The 19,813-nt window shown below is 40.6% G+C and overlaps 1 protein-coding gene across 27 annotated transcripts in view; it reads right to left on the bottom strand.

Moving 5' to 3' along the window:
• Positions 1-1,946: 1,946 nt before the first annotated feature.
• Positions 1,947-19,813, bottom strand: part of LOC110521516 (nuclear factor 1 C-type) — a 126,615-nt gene continuing 108,748 nt past the window's right edge. For all 27 annotated transcript variants that reach the window (XM_090231494.1, XM_036968482.2, XM_090231490.1 and 24 more), the window contains one exon: positions 1,947-12,497. In XM_090231494.1, the coding sequence (XP_090087620.1) occupies positions 12,477-12,497 (21 nt within the window). In that variant the 3' untranslated portion in view covers positions 1,947-12,476. The remainder of the gene's footprint in view (positions 12,498-19,813) is intronic.

The raw sequence follows: 19,813 nt of genomic DNA, 5'->3' as shown, positions 1-19,813 counted from the left end.
GCTATGGGAGTCGCCCCATTAGTCATTCATTCAATGGCTTAGTTTCAAAACACTACTCACACTTGGCGCCACTTCTTTTCTGTCTCTGTGCGAGCTGTTCTCCTCTGGTTCTCTTTTATTTTATTGTCTCCAGCTCTTGATAGCTAGAGCAGAGGAAGGATTGCTCGAGCCATTACTCACTATGTTTCCATAGGGAAGTTGTACGTATATTTCTTAAGGGCCCTGTCCTAAATTGCACTCTACATTCAAAAAGTATCTTTCAAGTAATCGGACTGTGTACGTTAAAATGAGTTAGTGCTGTACAAACATTCCCTTATGTTTATTTGATTCTGGTGTGTATGCAACGTATGCGATATCCCTTTTAATGAAAGCATTTCTGCACTCACTCACCCGTAGACAAAAGTGTTGCTGGTCTTTTTTTTTTTTATTGTGAATCATTAAAATGAAATAAAACTTCACTTCCTTTCCAAAGCTGAGATTGTATTTTTCCAAGCTCGGTTCCAACAAACCTATATTGAGGGTAATGGCTTGAGGAATGATTAGAGTCAGATATGTCAAATCCTGCAGCCAAGCCTAACAGAAGACATACCCTTAACCGCAACTGTTCAGCTTTTCTTTTTAATTCTCCTGGAATTAAAGTACTTTGCTCTGCTGGACTCCAGAGGTAAGTGCTATAAGTTGCCAGTGATTTACATGCGATTGTTAGTACCTTTTTTTAAGGACAGGGGTGGTGGCCTGGATAGAGATGGGGCAATGCTTTGTCCTCTTCAGTTTATGTAGATAAAACACAACAACACAACGAGACTGCAGGACTGCTAATGTGTCTATTATACAGCAATGGTCTGGGGTTTCACCGAGCCACCCTCACTAAACTGTGTGCCTGCTAACAACTTTACATGGAACCATTTCAAAGCAGCCAGTGTACAATTTTATGGCCAAGGTAATACCATCAAACTGCCAAACAGCCACAACTTTGAGATAGATCAAACATTTAGTAGTGGTGATAAATGGTCACACATTTCTCATGCAATTGGTCATAATAACCAGGGGGAATTGCAAGGTAAATAAAGGTAACTGACTAATAGGAGTAATTGATTATAAGTAGAAGTTAGATTTGAAATTAACAGAGGGTCTGTGGTTGACTGAGAAAAACACTGAAAGGTCAGCTAATAAACTTTTCCGTCAAATGCAAAAGTATACTGTCCCTTGGACTGGTTGTGTCTACAGACTGTGTATGCTTACGCATATGTGTATTTGGCAGTAACCATTTTATGCATCATTATATTTTCAAATCTGACATTTTTTACCATCCAAGAAATTGCAATATTTTCTCTCTATGTCCCATGTTCAGGTGTTCCAGGAGGCATGGGTGAGGCAGACCAGGGGGGTGGAGGGTTATGAGGAGCCAGAGGTGCTATAATTAGCTCCTCTTTAGGTCTTGGTTGTGTCTGCTCTGTCAGCCAACCGGCCCTGGCCTTATCTGGGCTTCCAAACCTCAAGGCCACAGATCACAGACACATCACTGACTCCCTGGAGTTCACTGGCTTCTATTAGAACTCTTATCACAGTATCTTCCAGTTCCACACAGCCAGATGGACCCCTACAGCTCCTCTTCCACTCCCGACCTTCAGCCAGGGAAAGACTGCTTCCAAAGTGCATTACTTCCAAGGCAAATGCTTTTGTTGGTCCGGGGACAAGTTTTACAGCAGAATAGATATTGATTTCAAATGAGAAATCTAAATGAATGAGATTTCACATTCAACAGACATCTCTGAGTTGAGAAGGAAAACACTGACTGCTGCTTCAAATGAGTAACTTACTAGTCATTCCTCATTGTCAAAATGAGTTTTTAAAAGAAAAACAGAATTACAAGGCATATACAGTACTGTAAATGTAATTTATATTGAATGAACAATGGAAATATAAAAATAACAAGGACACATCACTGAGTTGTAGCATAGCTTGTTTATTATTTTGTATACTTTTTTTGCATAGGGAAACACACTCACTTTCAGTAATGTATTTATGAGCATTTGCTAACAGCGATGGCTGAATACAATGTTATAATGAAATATTGGTAAAGCTGTACATTTCCCCCACACCAGTTCAAAAACACATGGCAAATTTAGTTTTCCTATATGAGAGTCATTTCAAATAATTAACAGACAAGTTATTACCGACCTTTGCTGATTCTTTTGTACTAAAGTTTTCAAAAAGGAAAATAAAATCACAAGCAGTTCAAAGTGACCCGTGTGTGCTATGAATCTGTTCTCTGCCCTATTCCACCGGATGTGTCAGAACTAAATGTCCACATGCTCTTTCCTGGTGTGAAGTGTGTATGTCTGTGCAGCAAGCAAGTGATTAATGAATAACTACTATGGTAATATTTGTAAAGAATAATGAGAAGAAAAAAAATCTTAAAATTTAACACTGCATTACAATGCTCTCTGAGAAACATCTTGATCTCTTCCCTCCTCCAGCCAACCAACTTCATCACACTGAGAAAAACAGCATGCTTAAAGAATGAATCAACATACAGTACAGGCCCAGAAAAATATGAAAATAAACCAATTGTCAAGAAAAGGTTGGGGCACCAAGTGGACTTATGCAGCATTCAAGTGCTAGTCGGAACTAGGAAGCTCTGAAATTTCCGATTTGCTAACTGGTTGTAGTTATACACGTGCCGCATTCAAAAAAGTTAGCAAGTTAGACATTTCAGAGCGTTTCTAGTTCTGACTAGCACATGATCGCGGCATTAAGCATTTGAAGATCAAGTGAGATATTTGATTTGTGTAGAAAGAGCCCTCATTAAAATGTCGCCTTGTTCTTTCCTCTATTGTGTGGTGGGGCTTCTTGGTGTTGACATGTCAGTAAGTCTGTGATATGGATCATCAATAACATGAACAGATCTCCATAACTGCACTTGGTTTTTATGGCTTTTCACCTCCATAGCAAAAGGCCATTGCCATTGGCCAGTGGGTGCCCTTCACCTTGTAGCAGAGTACAGTAGGACCTCATTGGGACAGTTTGTGTGGAAAGCTATGAGCAGAAGCCAATGTGAGAGTGGGGCTCAGGCACTAAACACAGTCCCACACAAAGTCAGAATGACCTCCAGCAGCTTAGAGTACAAACACTATGTACATCAGAACTTGAGAAGGGCAATGGCAGAAAATAAATGAAAAATAATTAGCAGTAAAATGACAGGCACTGCTTGTTGAAATCATTTTTGGTATTCAGTATTCACATGTAAGTGTTGCTTTACCTGCTGGTTTGTTGAAAGTAAAATATAGAGACCAAACATAACAGTTAGCTTTATACACTGTGTGAACAGAAGCACATTTCACCACAAAAAAACTATATTGTGACACCTCTCTGAGAGTTGTGGCCTCTATTCTGTGCTTGATGTCTCTTCATACAGTAACAAGAGGATTATGGAGAGTGTTTACCGCTCACCTTCTCGTTTGAGATTTTACCTCAGTTTGCATAAAAAAACACCACTAACTGATCATTGAGGGGAATAGGAAAAACAAAATACAATAAAAGTAAAACCGCTACCTTTATCTAACTGATCATGGCTTGGCTCACCATCTACTGATCCCCTAAAACTCTCACAAACATACACGTCTGGTCATTCTACACTTTTGACTGGCGTGCTGCTAAGTATTTCATCTCTCTGAAGAAATAATCTTGAAACTCAAACGGGACCATTTTAATCCAGTGCCAATTCTAATTTTAGGTAAATAAATCATCTTAAGAGTCTGTCTGGATAGTGATTGTTGCTAAGAGTAACTACGAACTTATGAATTCATATTAATAGGTATCAGATTCCCAGGTGTTTACCCTGACAGGGTATACCAGCCCTTAATTGCATAGGGGAAATTCAGAGTTCCGGCACGGAACACAATAAACTACATCATTCTAATCTATATACTGTACCAATTGCATAACGATAAATTACATCAGTTTAAAAAACGTGAAGGAAATTCAAAGGCCAATATAGTAAATTAACTTTTTCCATATTCTAATCTTCAAGGTTGTGGTGCACCATGTGTAAAGACTTATCTTGTCATTCTGGACCCATACATGTTGCAGCTGCAGCATGAGCTACCACACACACCTCCCTCAGCCTCACATCAATCAATAGCAAGTCTCTGGGTGGAGCAGAGCAGTGCATCCTTGAGTAAAACTAGAGTAACATTCACAACAACGCCTCACTGCGAGAAGAAAGGCACTCGGAGCAGTGTGGGGCCTCACACCTGCACCACCAGAGGACTGTGCTTCCTCTGCACACCGTTCCTGACCAAAAACACACACAAACACACTGACCACACCTTGTATGGACTATGGCAAAACTATTACGACTGTCAGCCCTGACGTTGATTGTCTAGGACTGAACCAATAACTTTTCAAGCCTGAATCCCACAAACCAAAAATGTACCACCTGGGTGGACTTTGAAGTGATGCACTCAGTGAGTTCTCTAACTATAAACGACGAAAGGGGCAATACACGGGGAATAATATTCTTAGCTTGTTACAAGCAGCTGTTTTCTCACTTTCTCGCTCCGTCTCTCTCACACAATCAGCATTCCTATACATCAAAGGTTGAGCTTCAGAAAGATTTCCAGAGAAGTACATCTTTAAAAGTTTCCTTAAACAAAATAGTCAATACCAGTTTATCTAGTGCAATCGTCCAAATAGAAGGAAAGTGTGTGAGTTCTTTGAAGCACGACAACAGTTCAAAAACAGAAATGCAGAACTGTTAGATGAATTGTGGGGGAAAAAAGCAAAAAGAAATGGCAATGGAATTTGCATATCCCCTTGAGGCTTACTGAAGGGTTTGTCTCTGTTTAAAATGACAACAAGTGATGCTGAAATTACTGTCCAGGTTTCAGGATTGATAAAATCAAATACAGGTACCTTCTTTAAAAAGGCATGCAGCAATCGGTGGTGAGCTCACACCAACCATAGCAGATCCTTAAGAAGTAATTATTATATTTTGTGGCTTGGCCACAACTTAAGACAACTAAATTTAAACACACAACATAAACATGTACTTTCTTATACAATACAGAAAAAAAGTTTTTTATATACATTTTGTCTTTTTCATTCTCATTGATATACTGTAAGCATTTATACATAGGATAATGAGTCCAAAATGTAACAATCCTACAATAATCACAATAATTACTACAAAAACATTAGTGAGGGTTTTGAAATAAAAAATAAGATCATATTTTAAATGTGTCAGTATTGAATGCATATTAATGTCTTTCAGAGTAAGTTCAACCATCACCTGTGGCCACTTTAAAAAGTGTTGGGGGGTAGCACCCTGCTCTAGAAACAAAAGTCCCTGTCGGTGTCATAACAATATACTGTATAGCTGTGTTTAGTTACAAAAAGCAAATGAAATAAGAAGACTGTGTGCTGAACACCTATTGTAGAACCACTGTGCTGGCTAGACTATTGGTGGCGTCAGACCCCTGTCCCTATGTGTCCCAGTCAGACCCAGGCTGGAGGGTAAACTGAACTGGAGAGGTGAGTGTGGAGCAGTGCAAATCTTCACAGGAAATGTCATGAGGCTCCAGCGTCTGCTGCTACTATACAGAGGGGAACTTTACAGAGGATTATTTATCTATTTCCACTAATTGTATTGAAAACGTAGAAACGTAGTATTTTGAAATGCCTAATAAGTCGACATACAGTAAGCTTCAGAATTCTTCAGAGCTATCAAACATTAGCACTTTGGAGCCCTCAGATACTACAGCAGTAATTGGACTTTGTGCTGAAAACTAGAAGGAGAATATTGTGACTTGAATATGGGCTCCATATAGATCATTGACTGTACGGTGTTGTGTATGGTTAACACATCAGTTGGTCTTTTCCTTTTTGGATGAATGAAAGACCCCAGGGACACACACAAGACACACACAACCCATAATGTGGGCGTTCTTTGATCAGGAGCAGACTCTTGCCTCAACACATGACCTGTTTAACAAATATCAAATTGCTTGCTGAATGATCGCAGCATTTTGTTGAGCTTGAGGATCGTATGGATTTGATGGAATGCCTTTGCTACAGCACTCCACTTCAACCTGGGACTGTGAACCGGGACACATAAACCGTCATCACCAAGATCTTAAGACGGCATGTAAACAATACCTCTTGTTCTGACATTTTTCTTCAATTCTCAATTGCTTGCAGCAAAATGTTAATAGCTACCAGCATTGCAATATCCATTACAGAAACAATACTGTACACTGCATAACAAACTTTTACATGGCCTTTTCTGACCCTGCTGAAAAAATACACAATATCCTCTCTTGTTCAATATACTCCCATTACACTACGTAGTAAGAAATGATAAATTATCATCTACCCTCTAATTTAAAAAAAAACAACAACTAATGAAGCATCTTGGCATCTTTCAGTAAAACATATATATTTTTAAATCAGCAAGTCAGCTATGAAGAGATGTTGTGTTGTTTTCATTCTCTATACCGTGATTCTGACTAGGTCAGTTGATACTTCTGAAGTACAGGGCTAATATTCAAAACAACATAAAGTGGATTTGTAGACTCCACACAATGGACCTAAATGTGGAGGACCTCAAAATGAAACTACGCACTTACTCACCATCTAAATAATAATCTACACGTGGTACATAAAGCTTAACATTCGATTGTAGCCAGTGTTATGAAACTTTATTTTACTGATTTTGATCATTTCATTTCAAACCAATCCAGGTAGTGTGCATATTCGCAATGAAATAATTTGACCCCCTAACCCCATGGAAATGCAGTGAGATGCAAAAACGTTCATCTAAGTCACAGATTACTGATCAAGGTATACAATTGGGGAGGGGAATTTTTCATGTCATTATTGCATCTCACAGCACTAGTTTGTCACACATTTCTACTCCCCTCAGACAATTCTATCTAGTAGTGCATTAATAACCCTTTTTTTGCTCTCCTTTGATTTTCAGTCTTCCTAAATGAGCATTTTTGAACACACCAAATAGTCTCTCTCTCTTTGTTATCAGGTGATTTATGTATGTGCAATCTGAGAACCGACAAAGTACTATGGTAGGTGAGGCTACCTAGCCAAACACACACACACACAAACATTTACACGCACGCACATGCACGCGCGCACACACACACACACACACACACAAACGCTTTCTCTCATACATAAAACACAAACACAAAAAGAGAGATGTGAAGCACTGTGCACTGCTCACCATTGACACATTACGTAATAACACAGTTAGCATTCCATGTAAAGAATTTGTCTCTGAAACTTCAGCTTTATCCTTAAACAATTCCAAATTAGTAATTTCCCTTGGCTTAATATATGTATAGAGATGAATTATTTTGTGATGTTCCCGTTTGAACAGATATTAAAGTGCTTGGATTTGCCTTTCTGCGTATAGGGGATTCATAGGATGTAATGTAAGAAAATTGGGGGAACAAATGTACCCCATATTCAGCTCTGGTCATCTGGTGCCACAAATAATGTCTGCAGGGGCAGAAGTAGCCATGGTGCTGGAGGAAATGTGAGCCCAGCTCAGTGCTTTAAATCTCTATTCCATGCTAGGAGCCGGATCACTGGTCACCTACAACACAACCTTCACAGCTCTCTACCCTCTCTAGCCCTGACCTCCAGTTGCAGAGTCAATCAACTAAATCAAATAGGCAAAAATCAACATCTTGAATTGGAGCTGGGATGAGCAACTCCAGTCCTCTGACTCCAATAATCAACTAATCATGATCTTCAGATTAAAATACAATTTGTTTAATCAGCTGTGTTTGCTAGCATGGAGAAAAGTTGCCCCTCCTTGAATTGGAGTAATTGCACATTTTCACTCATTCTTGCCACACATTCTTTATCATTGAAGAAGAGCTTTAAAAAGGGGGCAAAATACAACTTCAGCAAATGCTGAGCAGAGGAAACGAGAATTGCATATTTCACATACTGTATTACACCAAGCTGGAAGACATAATGAGAGGGGAAAGCCACAAGAGTTAATAAAACAAAGAAATGAACAAGATTCAAATGCAGCAAGGGTTCCATGTGATGGAAAGACAAATACTAGTCTATAATACTAGTCTATAATACTAGTCTATAATACTAGTCTATAATACCCACAAAAGGGAAAAGGGTGAAAAGACAATCCAATCTGTCACTACTTTAATCTACTATTGTATTAATCTAAACTGGATAATGACAAGCAATCAAACATGCAGCAATGTTTTTTGTCTTTTTTGCAGCGTTACCGGTTATACTAAAAAGAGAAATGAATTTACATTATTTTTATCATGTATTATTGTTCTTAACTAAAGGCAAGGCACATAATGTGTTATATCAAATATCGTGCAAAATAGAAGTTAACAATAGGGAATAAAAAATCCAAACGAATAGGTAAAAAGGTAAGAACCCATCAGTATTGTTTACTCTCTGTTCCATAGATTAGAGGGAGGAGGGGCTTGGGGGGAGGGGCTTGTGGGGGAGGGTAAGCTTCAGAAGGGTAGTAAGAGTTTCTGCCATGCACCCATGTCAGCATTATGGTGGTCAATAGAGCTAGAATCTAATGGTTTTCTTTTGAAAGCACCATGCATGAATATATATCAGTGTCATTTCATATCAGCACCTTTAAAACAAGTCATTGTAGGTATTCTGTATATAGATAACAGATGTGAATTGGAACACCATTGCAAAGCCGTATTTAAAGGTTAGCTTTTTGTAACCAGTATGTATGACATTATTCCCTAGAAGTGTTTCTGTTTTAAATGAGCCATATCTGAACTAAACAAACAGTTTTTCTCTCTCTCTCTCTATATATATATATATATATATATATATATATATATATATATATATATATATAGTGCTTTGATATGTTGGTTTCATGATGTCATTGCTGATAGCAGGGTTTTATGTTGTGTCTTTTCTTGGCTTGTCCCCAGCTAACCATCAATGTGCTCAGAAACGTGCATTTGGCTGGAGACGGGTTAGGACTGTGAGCTTTCCATGCCTTCTCCCCCTCTGTGCGTCACACCTCTCTCTCCCACCACTTCTGTTGCCTGCCTAGAAGTCATTGAGGCTTGCAGTACTTCATACAAGCAAAAACTAAAATACAAAGAAAGGAGAAAAGAACTCGTGCTACGTCTTAGGCACTTTTCATGGCTGTATATATGGTTTGGCTTTGATTGAGGAGTCTCAAGCCCTGATGTTGTTTTCTATTTATAAAGATGAATTCTGCATTCATCCAAAAACATGCTGCAACAATGTCTGTTGTCACAAACTTTGCATTGCATCAGCAAATGAGACCCAGGGACAAAACCTCTAAAGATAGGTCTTACTAAATAGACTGGTGATGGACACTGCTGGCCAGTCAGTTGCTCCTTCTCAATGAGCCAGAATTCTGCCATGTGCACACATGGAAACATGCAGTGCCATTGGCTTAGAAACCATTAGGTCTTGGGCCAATGGTGGCACTATCAATGGTTACCTTTACAGCCACGCTTCTAATGATCTCATCGACTCATCTAACATCTGTGATCTGCAGTACAAAAGACAATCATGAATTCATTTTGTTTTTCGATTATATAAAAACAGCATGAGTAAAAGAATAAAGATGTGACGTAGATACACAGAATGTAGAGAGAGATCCAAAACGGTGTGATGCCATAAACCTGTCAGGATTCCCTGTACCTCAACATACACAAAGAAACTTCCACTAGAGCATAGAATATCTGAAACACAGTAGGGTTGGATTGTTCTAATCGATAGCTCAAGACAGAAAACACTCATAGCTCATGTACCCTGCTACCTAAAGAACACAACATAGTAGTTTCTACAACATAATCCTAAAACTACCTTTGACTTGCAACATTTTAATATGAATAGGCCAAAAGATAGCTGCTAAAAAAGGAAAAATGCATTAATTATAGTAGTGCAATGCCTGTAATGTCCAACGCAATTTAAACGGAATACACAAAAAAATAAAGAAAACATCTCCCCTCTACACCCAATACTTTCTCAATAGTGACAAAACTATTTTTTTTCTCCTTTGTCACTGTGCAGAATAAACCCCCGTTATCTACATTAATCCAAACTTTATGCAATATTATCTCAAGAGTGGGGCAAGGATAGGGAGAGGGGGTTTCATTATGTTTGAATTGTATGCACACACAAACAAATGTCAACACAAATACACAACAGTTGACAGGCACAAAAGGGTCTCTCAGTTATTGTGAAGACTTACAAACACCTGTTACAGTACCTGTCCTTTCGCGATGCTCTGTACTGCTCTAAAACCTGATCCTTCTGATCCGTGCCTCGTAAAAGATACTTACAGTGCCTTGCAAAAGTATTCATCCCCCTTGGCGTTTTTCCTATTTTGTTGCATTTACAACCTGTAATTTAGATGGATTTTTATTTGGATTTCATGTAATGGACATACACAAAATAGTCCAAATTGGTGAAGTGAAATGAAAAAAACAAAACAGAAAAGAGGTGCGTGCATGTGTATTCACCCCCTTTGCTATGAAACAAGGGGCACCACCAAGCAAGCAGCACTATGAAGACCAAGGAGCTCTCCAAACAGGTCAGGGACAAAGTTGTGGAGAAGTACAGATCAGGGTTGGGTTATAAAAACATATCCCAAACTTTCAACATCCCACGGAGCACCATTAAATCCATTATTTAAAACATGGAAAGAATATGGCACCTCAACAAACCTATCAAGAGAGGGCCGCACCCCAAAATTCACAGACCAGGCAAGGAGGTCATTAATCAGAGAGGCAACAAAGAGACCAAAGATGACCCTGAAGGAGCTGCAAAGTTCCACAGCGGAGATTATAGTATCTGTCCATAGGACCACTTTAAGCCATACACTCCACAGAGCTGGGCTTTACGGAAGAGTGGCCAGAAAAAAAAACATTGCTTAAAGTTTAAAAAAATAAGCAAACACATTTGGTGTTCGCCAAAAGGCATGTGGGAGACTCCCCAAACATATGGAAGAAGGTACTCTGGACAGTTGAGACTAAAATTGAGCTTTTTGGCCATCAACAAAAACACTATGTCTGGCACAAACCCAACACCTCTCATCACCCAGAGAACACCATCCCCACAGTGAAGCATGGTGGTGGCAGCATCATGCTGTGGGGATGTTTTTCATCAGCAGGGACTGGAATTGAAGAATTGAATGAAGAATTGAAGGGATGATGGATGACGCTAAATACAGGGATATTCTTGAGGGAAACCTGTTTCAGTCTTCCAGAAATTTGAGACTGGGACGGAGGTTCACCTTCCAGCAGCACAATGACCCTAATCATACTGCTAAATCAACACTTGAGGGGTTTAAGGGGAAACATTTAAATGTCTTGGAATGGCCTAGTCAAAGCCCAGACCTCAATCCAGTTGAAAATCTGTGGTATGACTTAAAGATTGCTGTATACCAGTGGAACCCATCCAACTTGAAGGAGCTGGAGCAGTGTTGCCTTGAAGAATGGGCAAAAATCCCAGTGGCTAGATGTGCCAAACTTATAGAAACATACCCCAGGAGGCTTGCAGCTGTAATTACTGCAAACGGTGGCTCTACAAAGTATTGACTTTGGGGGGGTGAATAGTTATGCATGTTTTTTTGTCTTATTTCTTGTGTGTTTCACAATACAAAATATTTAGCATCTTCAAAGTGGTAGCCATGTTGTGTAAATCAAATGATACAAACCTCCCCAAAATCCATTTTAAATCCAGGTTGGAAGGCAACAAAAATGCCAAGGGGGGTGAATACTTTCGCAAGCCACTGTAGCTCAGTGTTTATTTTAAAAAATGACCAAAAAATGGACTGTGGTAAAGGAAATCTTGAACCCCCCCCCCCCTTTAAATGAAGTAACTACATGATTGTCTATCAAATTTGATGAAAAGTAGACTTTTGTTTCTGCAGGTAAAGGGAGGTTATTGACCATGTGCAACCAGCTTTCAAAAATAATTACCGTCCCAGAAGAAGTGTGGAAAAGTCTGATCACAGGAACTGAATTCTTCTCTTTCTTGTTGATTAAGAAAATAAAGGATACTTATTTTGCATATATGAAGAAGCAGCACCTGTAGCGGGGGGCGGGGGGGGGGGGGGGTATGGGGGTATGGGGGTACTGGGGTCATGTCTCTGCCCCACAGTTAATTTTGGCTGCCCAAACATCCTCTTCTCTTTCTATCTTCTTTCTCTCCTTGGACTCGCTCTCTCCCCCTCTGTCTTTATTTTCCAAAAAGGTGTTGTGAAGCACATTTTATGTTGATATACATATATAAATATATATGCACACATATATTTATATATATATACATACTGTATATATACTGCATATATATACATTTTCCCTCTTGCATCTCTTTTTTTCTTTTTCTTAATTCCACAAAAAGTGTTGAATCTCAAATCCACGTGTCCATGCCCTTTTCACTTATCCTTGTGTTGTTTAGTTCCCCAGGTACCAGGACTGAAAAAAAGAGCAAACATTTTCAGATTACATGTGAATGGCGGATATTTTTCATTGACATTCAAAGAAGACAATAAGAAAACATTGTTTCTCTAGATTTTCACATCTGAGTACACTGCAGATTATCACAGTCAATGTACAGGTAACTGCCCAAATAATGGAAACACTTGATTAAATGAGGGATATTAAGTATTTTGAAAGCAGGTGTTTGCACACAGGTGTGGTTCCTGAGTTATTTAAGAAATGAACGTCCCATCATGCTTAGGGCCATAAAAATGCTGGGCAGGCCATTATTTTGACTACCATGGCAAGGCCCCAATCCACAGGGCAAGAGCAGGGCCGGTTTTTTTTTTATTTTTTTATTTTTTTTTTTTTTATTTTTTTTTTACCTTTATTTAACCAGGCAAGTCAGTTAAGAACAAATTCTTATTTTCAATGACGGCCTGGGAACAGTGGGTTAACTGCCTGTTCAGGGGCAGAACGACAGATTTGTACCTTGTCAGCTCGGGGGTTTGAACTCACAACCTTCCGGTTACTAGTCCAACGCTCTAACCACTAGGCTACCCTGCCGCCCCAGTTTAATGTAGGGGCTGAAGCCCCTGGGTCCAGGCCTGTGGGGGGCCCAAGAGGCAGCCTAAAAAAATCCTCAGATGGGGTGAGGAGAGGAGGTAGAGGCCCACGTGGGTAACTGGGCGGCCCTGCCTTGATTGGGTAACTGATTAATACAAATTTTAAAAATTAACTGCATAATAAATGTGACTGCTCAATTGTGTGAGTCTGTGCTCAAGCCCGTAGTTTATAAAAGAACAACTGTGAATTAAGTTTTACCACAAGCACATAAGGTATCTGCCAACATTAAGGAAACACCAACATAGGAACTCTATATCAGGTGGCGAGAAAGGAAGGCCCAGGAAAATAATTAAATACTCCAGCTACCCAATACTGTTCACTCTGCTTCTGCACGGCAAGCGGTATCGGTGCATCAAGTCTGACACTAACAGGCTTCTGAACAGCATCCACATGCCATAAGACTGCTAAATAGCTAACTAAATAGCTAACAAAATGGCTGCACAGACTATCTGAGTTGACCCTTGTATTTGATTCTTATTTTTACACTGTCTCTATGCACACTACACACACTGATACTCCAACACATAAAAACACTCACTCTATCATTTTCTCACACATACATAATATGCACATACAGTTATCCTGCCTCTACACACACCCACTAACATACAATCATCATATAACGTACGCTGCTGCTACTCTGTTAATCATATATCCTGATGCCTAGTCACCTTACCCCTAAACATATCTACCTCTGTCACGCCAGTATCCCTGTCACCTTACCCCTAAACATATCTACCTCTGTCACGCCAGTATCCCTGCACATTGTAAATATGGTACTGGAACTGACCCTGTATATAGTATGTTTACCCCTATACATATCTACCTCTATAGATCCAGTATCCCTGCACATTGTAAATATGCTACTGGAACTGACCCTGTATATAGTATGTTTACCCCTATACATATCTACCTCTATAGATCCAGTATCCCTGCACATTGTAAATATGCTACTGGAACTGACCCTGTATATAGTATGCTTACTTACTTTATCATGTTCTTCTTATTTCTTGTTTTTATATATTGTGTGTTTTTGTTCTACCTTGATATGTTTAGTATTACATTGTTATTGATTACTGCATTGTTGGGTTTAGAGCTCGCAAGAAAGACATTTCACTGCATGTGACATTAAAACCTGAAACTAAAGTGTCTTAAAATGATGTTGCGCCACCACAAGCTGCCAGAACAGCTTCAATGCCCCTTGGCATAGATTCTACAAGATGACCTAAACCATGCCGGGCAAATGCACCTCACACCATAACATCCTTTGTTTACTCAAGTGTTTCCTTTATTTTGGCAGTTACAGGTATGTCTACCGTCGGGAACGCTGCAGTTTGGGCAGCATGCGAGACAAATATAGGCTACAGCTTGTTGCTTTGTGGCCATAGACATACAGTGCCTTCGGAAAGTATACAGACATCTTGACCATTTCCACATTTTGTTACATTACAGATTTAATCTAAAATGGATTGAAATGCATTCCAGGTGACTGGAATGAAGCTTGTTGAGAGAATGCCAAGAGTTGCATCAAGAATGCCAAGCTGTCATCAAGGCAAAGGGTGGCTACTTTTAATAATTTGTTAAACACTTTTTTGGTTACTACATGATTCCATGTGTTATTTCATAGTTTTGATGTCTTCACTATTATTCTACAATGTAGAAAACAGTAAAAATAAAGAAAAACCCTTGAATGACTAGGTGTGTCTAAACTTTTGGCTGACACTGTATATATAGTATATATATATATTGGCTCCTAATATTGTACAATCTGTGTGTCGCTTCATTGGCCTGGGCTATTGTTTGTTTGAATTCAATACCAGGTTGATCTCATTTTGTGATGTCAGAGTAGCCAATCACTTCGGTAATTTGTGTGATATTAAAAAAGATTCAGCTAATGTCTTCTGTCATGCAAATGATGTAGAATTTCATGAAATGTGTTTTTAAGAGGCTGATTTTTTTTCACACACTGCAAAAATGATTCCCATGTGTAGAAATCCTAAAAAACACTTCTGCTCAACTGTAGCCTATGCCACATGGCAAACGTTATTGGCTTTATTATAAAGGGTATTTTTCTTCAACAGTAAATTTACCACGCATCAAATTGCATCTTGGGGGACGAGGGTGGCAAGAAAAAAAAACAAAGCCCAGAGGGCCTATGATTTCTTAATCCGGCCCTGGCTACGAGTGGTCACTGAATGGTTTGATGAGCATGAAAACGATGTCAACTATTAGCCATGGCCGTCTCAGTCACCAGATCTCAACCTAATTGAACACTTATGGGAGATTCTGAAGCGGAGCCTGAGACGGCCTTTTCCACCATCATCAACAAAGCACCAAATTATATCATTTCTTGTGGGAAGAATGGTGTCGCATCCCTCCAATAGAGTTCCAGACACTTGTAGAATCTTTGCCAAGGTTCATTGAAGCTGTTCATGGTGGCACAACACCCTATTAAGATACTTTATGTTGGCGTTTCCTTTATTTTGGCAGCTACATGTGTCGTATGATAAACAGTTGAACTTTTATGTCTACATCAAGTGCATAAATTCAACATAATGATGTTTTGCTTCAACAATTAATATTAAGAGGGCTAAGAATTCCTGTCAGTGTGTTGAATATTATTATGCAATTGTAAACCCTGTGCGTCAGTGTGTGCGTTCACAGCGCATGTCAGTGTTGTTTTGGGCCTACTGTACAGTATGAGACGCCATGTGAATAGTAGTGATTGTGAATAATGCATGACCAGGGTAGTTTTGTGGCCAACTCCAGACACAGTGCTTTATTTTCACAGTGTTCTGCAATCAGTGTCTTCTCCACTAATGGGGCCCAAACACTTCCAGTCAGGACGACCAACCAAATGGAGCAATTAAAAATAATATGGAGTAAAAGAGCTGCTACAGCAAGAAAGATCCCAGCAGGATTCCACCCAAACCTTTAAAAAAAACATACTAGGACTTTGGCATTTGCCTGCAGACCACTGAAATCTTACAAAAACAATTGACAGGACTGAATAAAATAAAACACAACATGTACCCTCAGCCCCCATCTTAACATTTTCCACCAAGGTTTATGTCATTTTAACAGCCCTCAAACAGACCTATTTAACTGCACCCAATTGTACTGATTTAATCAAGTTTAAAAAGGAAACTTCTTGCCTATTCCTTGTTAATGCTCAGAGTGAAATACCTTGTAGTCCATGGCTCCAGTCTCTTAACTCCTGCCTGCCCACTGTTCACCAGGTACACACACACACACACACACACACACACACACACACACACACACACACACACACACACACACACACACACAGCGAATGATAACACACACACACACCGCAGTGAGCCTGCTAGTATGCTTATAACCTCGATGTAGTGGCGCTTCATCATTCACAGATGTACAAATTTGTACCTACTTATCACTGTATTCTGTGGGAATGAGGAGTGAGCTATGGAGCTATGGACAGACTCTTGGAAAAACTTTGAAATGGGGTTTGGAAACAAACTGCTGAGCAGGGTCAGGAGAAACCAAGCCAAAGCCACATTAAAGAGGCAGTATTGTAATTCAGTGGAGTTGCCTGGCTCATAGGAAAGGCCACAATGGAGGTTGCCAGTCAAAGCAGGGGGCGATGAGGGTCTGTGCCAGGGGAGTGAACTCTGGAGGGCCCCTTGCTTGTTGAGTCTATGGGGATAGAGCCTACAGTAATGACTGGAGCTGCTGTCTTCCCTGTGTCCATTCAGCTGAGCTCTTAAAGAGTGCAGAGGGTAAATACCTATACTGTAGGCTACAGGCACCAGCATTCAACACAGTGTCCAGAGCCTTTTACTACTGGCATAATTTAATCAACAAATGTGTTAAGTTTTGGATCTCATCTATGCAATGAATTAAAATGGCCGCATGCCATTCCAGTATTTTGGAAGGGGGGGGGGGGGGGTAAATATACAATCTACCTCCGCTCTCAAGAAGCCAGTCATGATTCAATATATTTTGAGTTTACGTTATAGAAACACAATACTTGCCTCAGTGGAGCCCGGCAATTTACATTGTGAATTCCCCCCTCTCATTTAGGCATTTCTGTGGCAACCTCCTGGGTCTCTCTCTTTACAAATAAGCATAAGCTTTGCCAGACCTCTCTGCATTGGGCTTAGACTCCTTCCTCAAAACAGAACACGTCTCTCTCTTTACAAATAAGCATAAGCTTTGCCAGACCTCTCTGCATTGGGCTCAGACTCCTTCCTCGAAACAGAACATGTCTCTCTCTTTACAATATATTGTAACAGTGATGAACTTGCTTTGCAAAGGCCCAGATTTAGGTCAATAGCAGCAGCCCTAGGCCTGGAGTCACAGAGAGCCCTGAGGTTGTGTTGACATTACGGTCAGTGGAGCTGGAGCAAACAACCAGCTGTGTCCAACTCCTCTTCATACTTGGGAAAGGAAAGACACATCTTTAATGGGAGCGATATGGACATGTAGTAGTGAGACTGGAGACTGATTGAAGATGCAGTAGTACTGGCCCTATAGTCCAACAAAGTAATGCACAGGCCAAACCAGAGCACAACACACTATCAGCGACATATTAAAGTGTGAGGATACAGTATATCAATAAAGTAAATCCCTCAATTATTCATGGACTCCCATTGTAACAATTCATGTAACTATGAATTAACTTTGGAAAACAGTGAAGGGAGGGGCTGTTGAGCAATCAGTGAAGCAGTAGTTCACTCTATGACCTCTTGGTAGAAGCCTCTCTCCCATACTACTCGTTTCTTCACAACCAATTCATGGTAAATACATTCATCCAATTGCCTGTGATATGAATGACGCATCTCAACAGTGTAACATGGCAATGAGTATAGTTACTAATATAAAAACAAATGAATACAAAATGTTGAAGACATCTTAAAGTTGAAAGTAAAAGTCCTTTAGGTCCCTTAAAATGTTATGATTTAATGGTGAATTACGAGGAAATAGGAATTACATTTAGAGAACGGAGCAGGTTCCAAATATGCTGCAAAGAAAAATAGGTAGTCTTATAATTTCTCTCTTTTGTTTAGGAAAGGCGTTCACCTTTTCTTTCAGCACTCTTGTTGCATAACTTATTTAATTAACTTCATTATTTGCATATTATACACGCTTCCGAGGAACCAAAATAACATTTTAGTGATTGGAAAGACAAGCAACCGCAGCCAATCAAGGTTAACTGTGGTGAGTGTCTCACTCCAAAAACAATATTTTGTTTCTTGCAAAATGTTTCCCCCGGTGGGGAAAGCATAGCTATGAAAATACAGAGCTGGGACAGAGCTCCACAGTTAGAGAGTAGCAGGAGAACTACCCAGTTAGAGGGTAGCAGGAGAGCTCCACAGTTAGAGAATAGCAGGACAGCTCCACAGTTAGAGGGTAGCAGGAGAGCTCCACAGTTAGAGGGTAGCAGGAGAGCTCCACAGTTAGAGAGTAGCAGGAGAGCTACCCAGTTAGAGGGTAGCAGGAGAGCTCCACAGTTAGAGAATAGCAGGAGAGTTCCACAGTTAGAGAATAGCAGGACAGCTCCACAGTTAGAGGGTAGCAGGAGAGCTCCACAGTTAGAGGGTAGGAGGAGAGCTCCACAGTTAGAGGGTAGGAGGAGAGCTACCCAGTTAGAGGGTAGCAGGAGAGCTCCACAGTTAGAGGGTAGCAGGAGAGCTCCACAGTTAGAGGGTAGCAGGAGAGCTCCACAGTTAGAGGGTAGCAGGAGAGCTCCACAGTTAGAGGGTAGCAGGAGAGCTCCACAGTTAGAGGGTAGCAGGAGAGCTTCACAGTTAGAGGGAAGCAGGAGAGCTCCACAGTTAGAGGGTAGCAGGAGAGCTTCACAGTTAGAGGGAAGCAGGAAAGCTCCACAGTTAGAGGGTAGCAGGAGAGCTACCAGGAAAGAGGGTAGCAGGAGAGCTCCACAGTTAGAGGGTAGCAGGAGAGCTACCCAGTTAGAGGGTAGCAGGAGAGCTCCACAGTTAGAGGGGAGCAGGAGAGCTCCACAGTTAGAGGGTAGCAGGAGAGCTCCACAGTTAGAGGGTAGCAGGAGAGCTCCACAGTTAGAGGGTAGCAGGAGAGCTCCACAGTTAGAGGGTAGCAGGAGAGCTCCACAGTTAGAGGGTAGCAGGAGAGCTCCACAGTTAGAGGGTAGCAGGAGAGCTCCACAGTTAGAGGGCAGCAGGAGAGCTCCACAGTTAGAGGGTAGCAGGAGAGCTCCACAGTTAGAGGGTAGCAGGAGAGCTCCACAGTTAGATGGTAGCAGGAGAGCTCCACAGTTAGAGGGTAGCAAGAGAGCTACCCAGTTAGAGGGAAGCAGGAGAGCTACCCAGTTAGAGGGTAGCAGGAGAGCTCCACAGTTAGACGGTAGCAGGAGAGCTCCACAGTTAGACGGTAGCAGGAGAGCTCCACAGTTAAAGGGTAGCAGGAGAGCTCCACAGTTAGAGGGTAGCAGGAGAGCTACCCAGCTGTCCCCTCAACGCAGCACACCATTGTACTGAACTCACTGGCCTTACACTGAGTGTACAAAACACTAGGAACACCTGCTCTTTCCATGACATACACTAACCAGGTGAATCCAGGTGAAAGCTATGATCCCCTATTGTCACTTGTTAAATCCACTTCAATCAGTGTAGATGAAGGGGATGAGACAGGTTAAAGAAGGATTTTTAAGCCTTGAGACA

The sequence above is a fragment of the Oncorhynchus mykiss genome, chromosome 4 (assembly GCF_057628025.1).
Source record: "Oncorhynchus mykiss isolate SJ-2025 chromosome 4, ASM5762802v1, whole genome shotgun sequence".
Lineage (NCBI taxonomy): Eukaryota > Metazoa > Chordata > Actinopteri > Salmoniformes > Salmonidae > Oncorhynchus > Oncorhynchus mykiss.
Note: the sequence above shows the minus strand (reverse complement) of the source record. Positions and strands in the feature narration are given on the sequence as shown.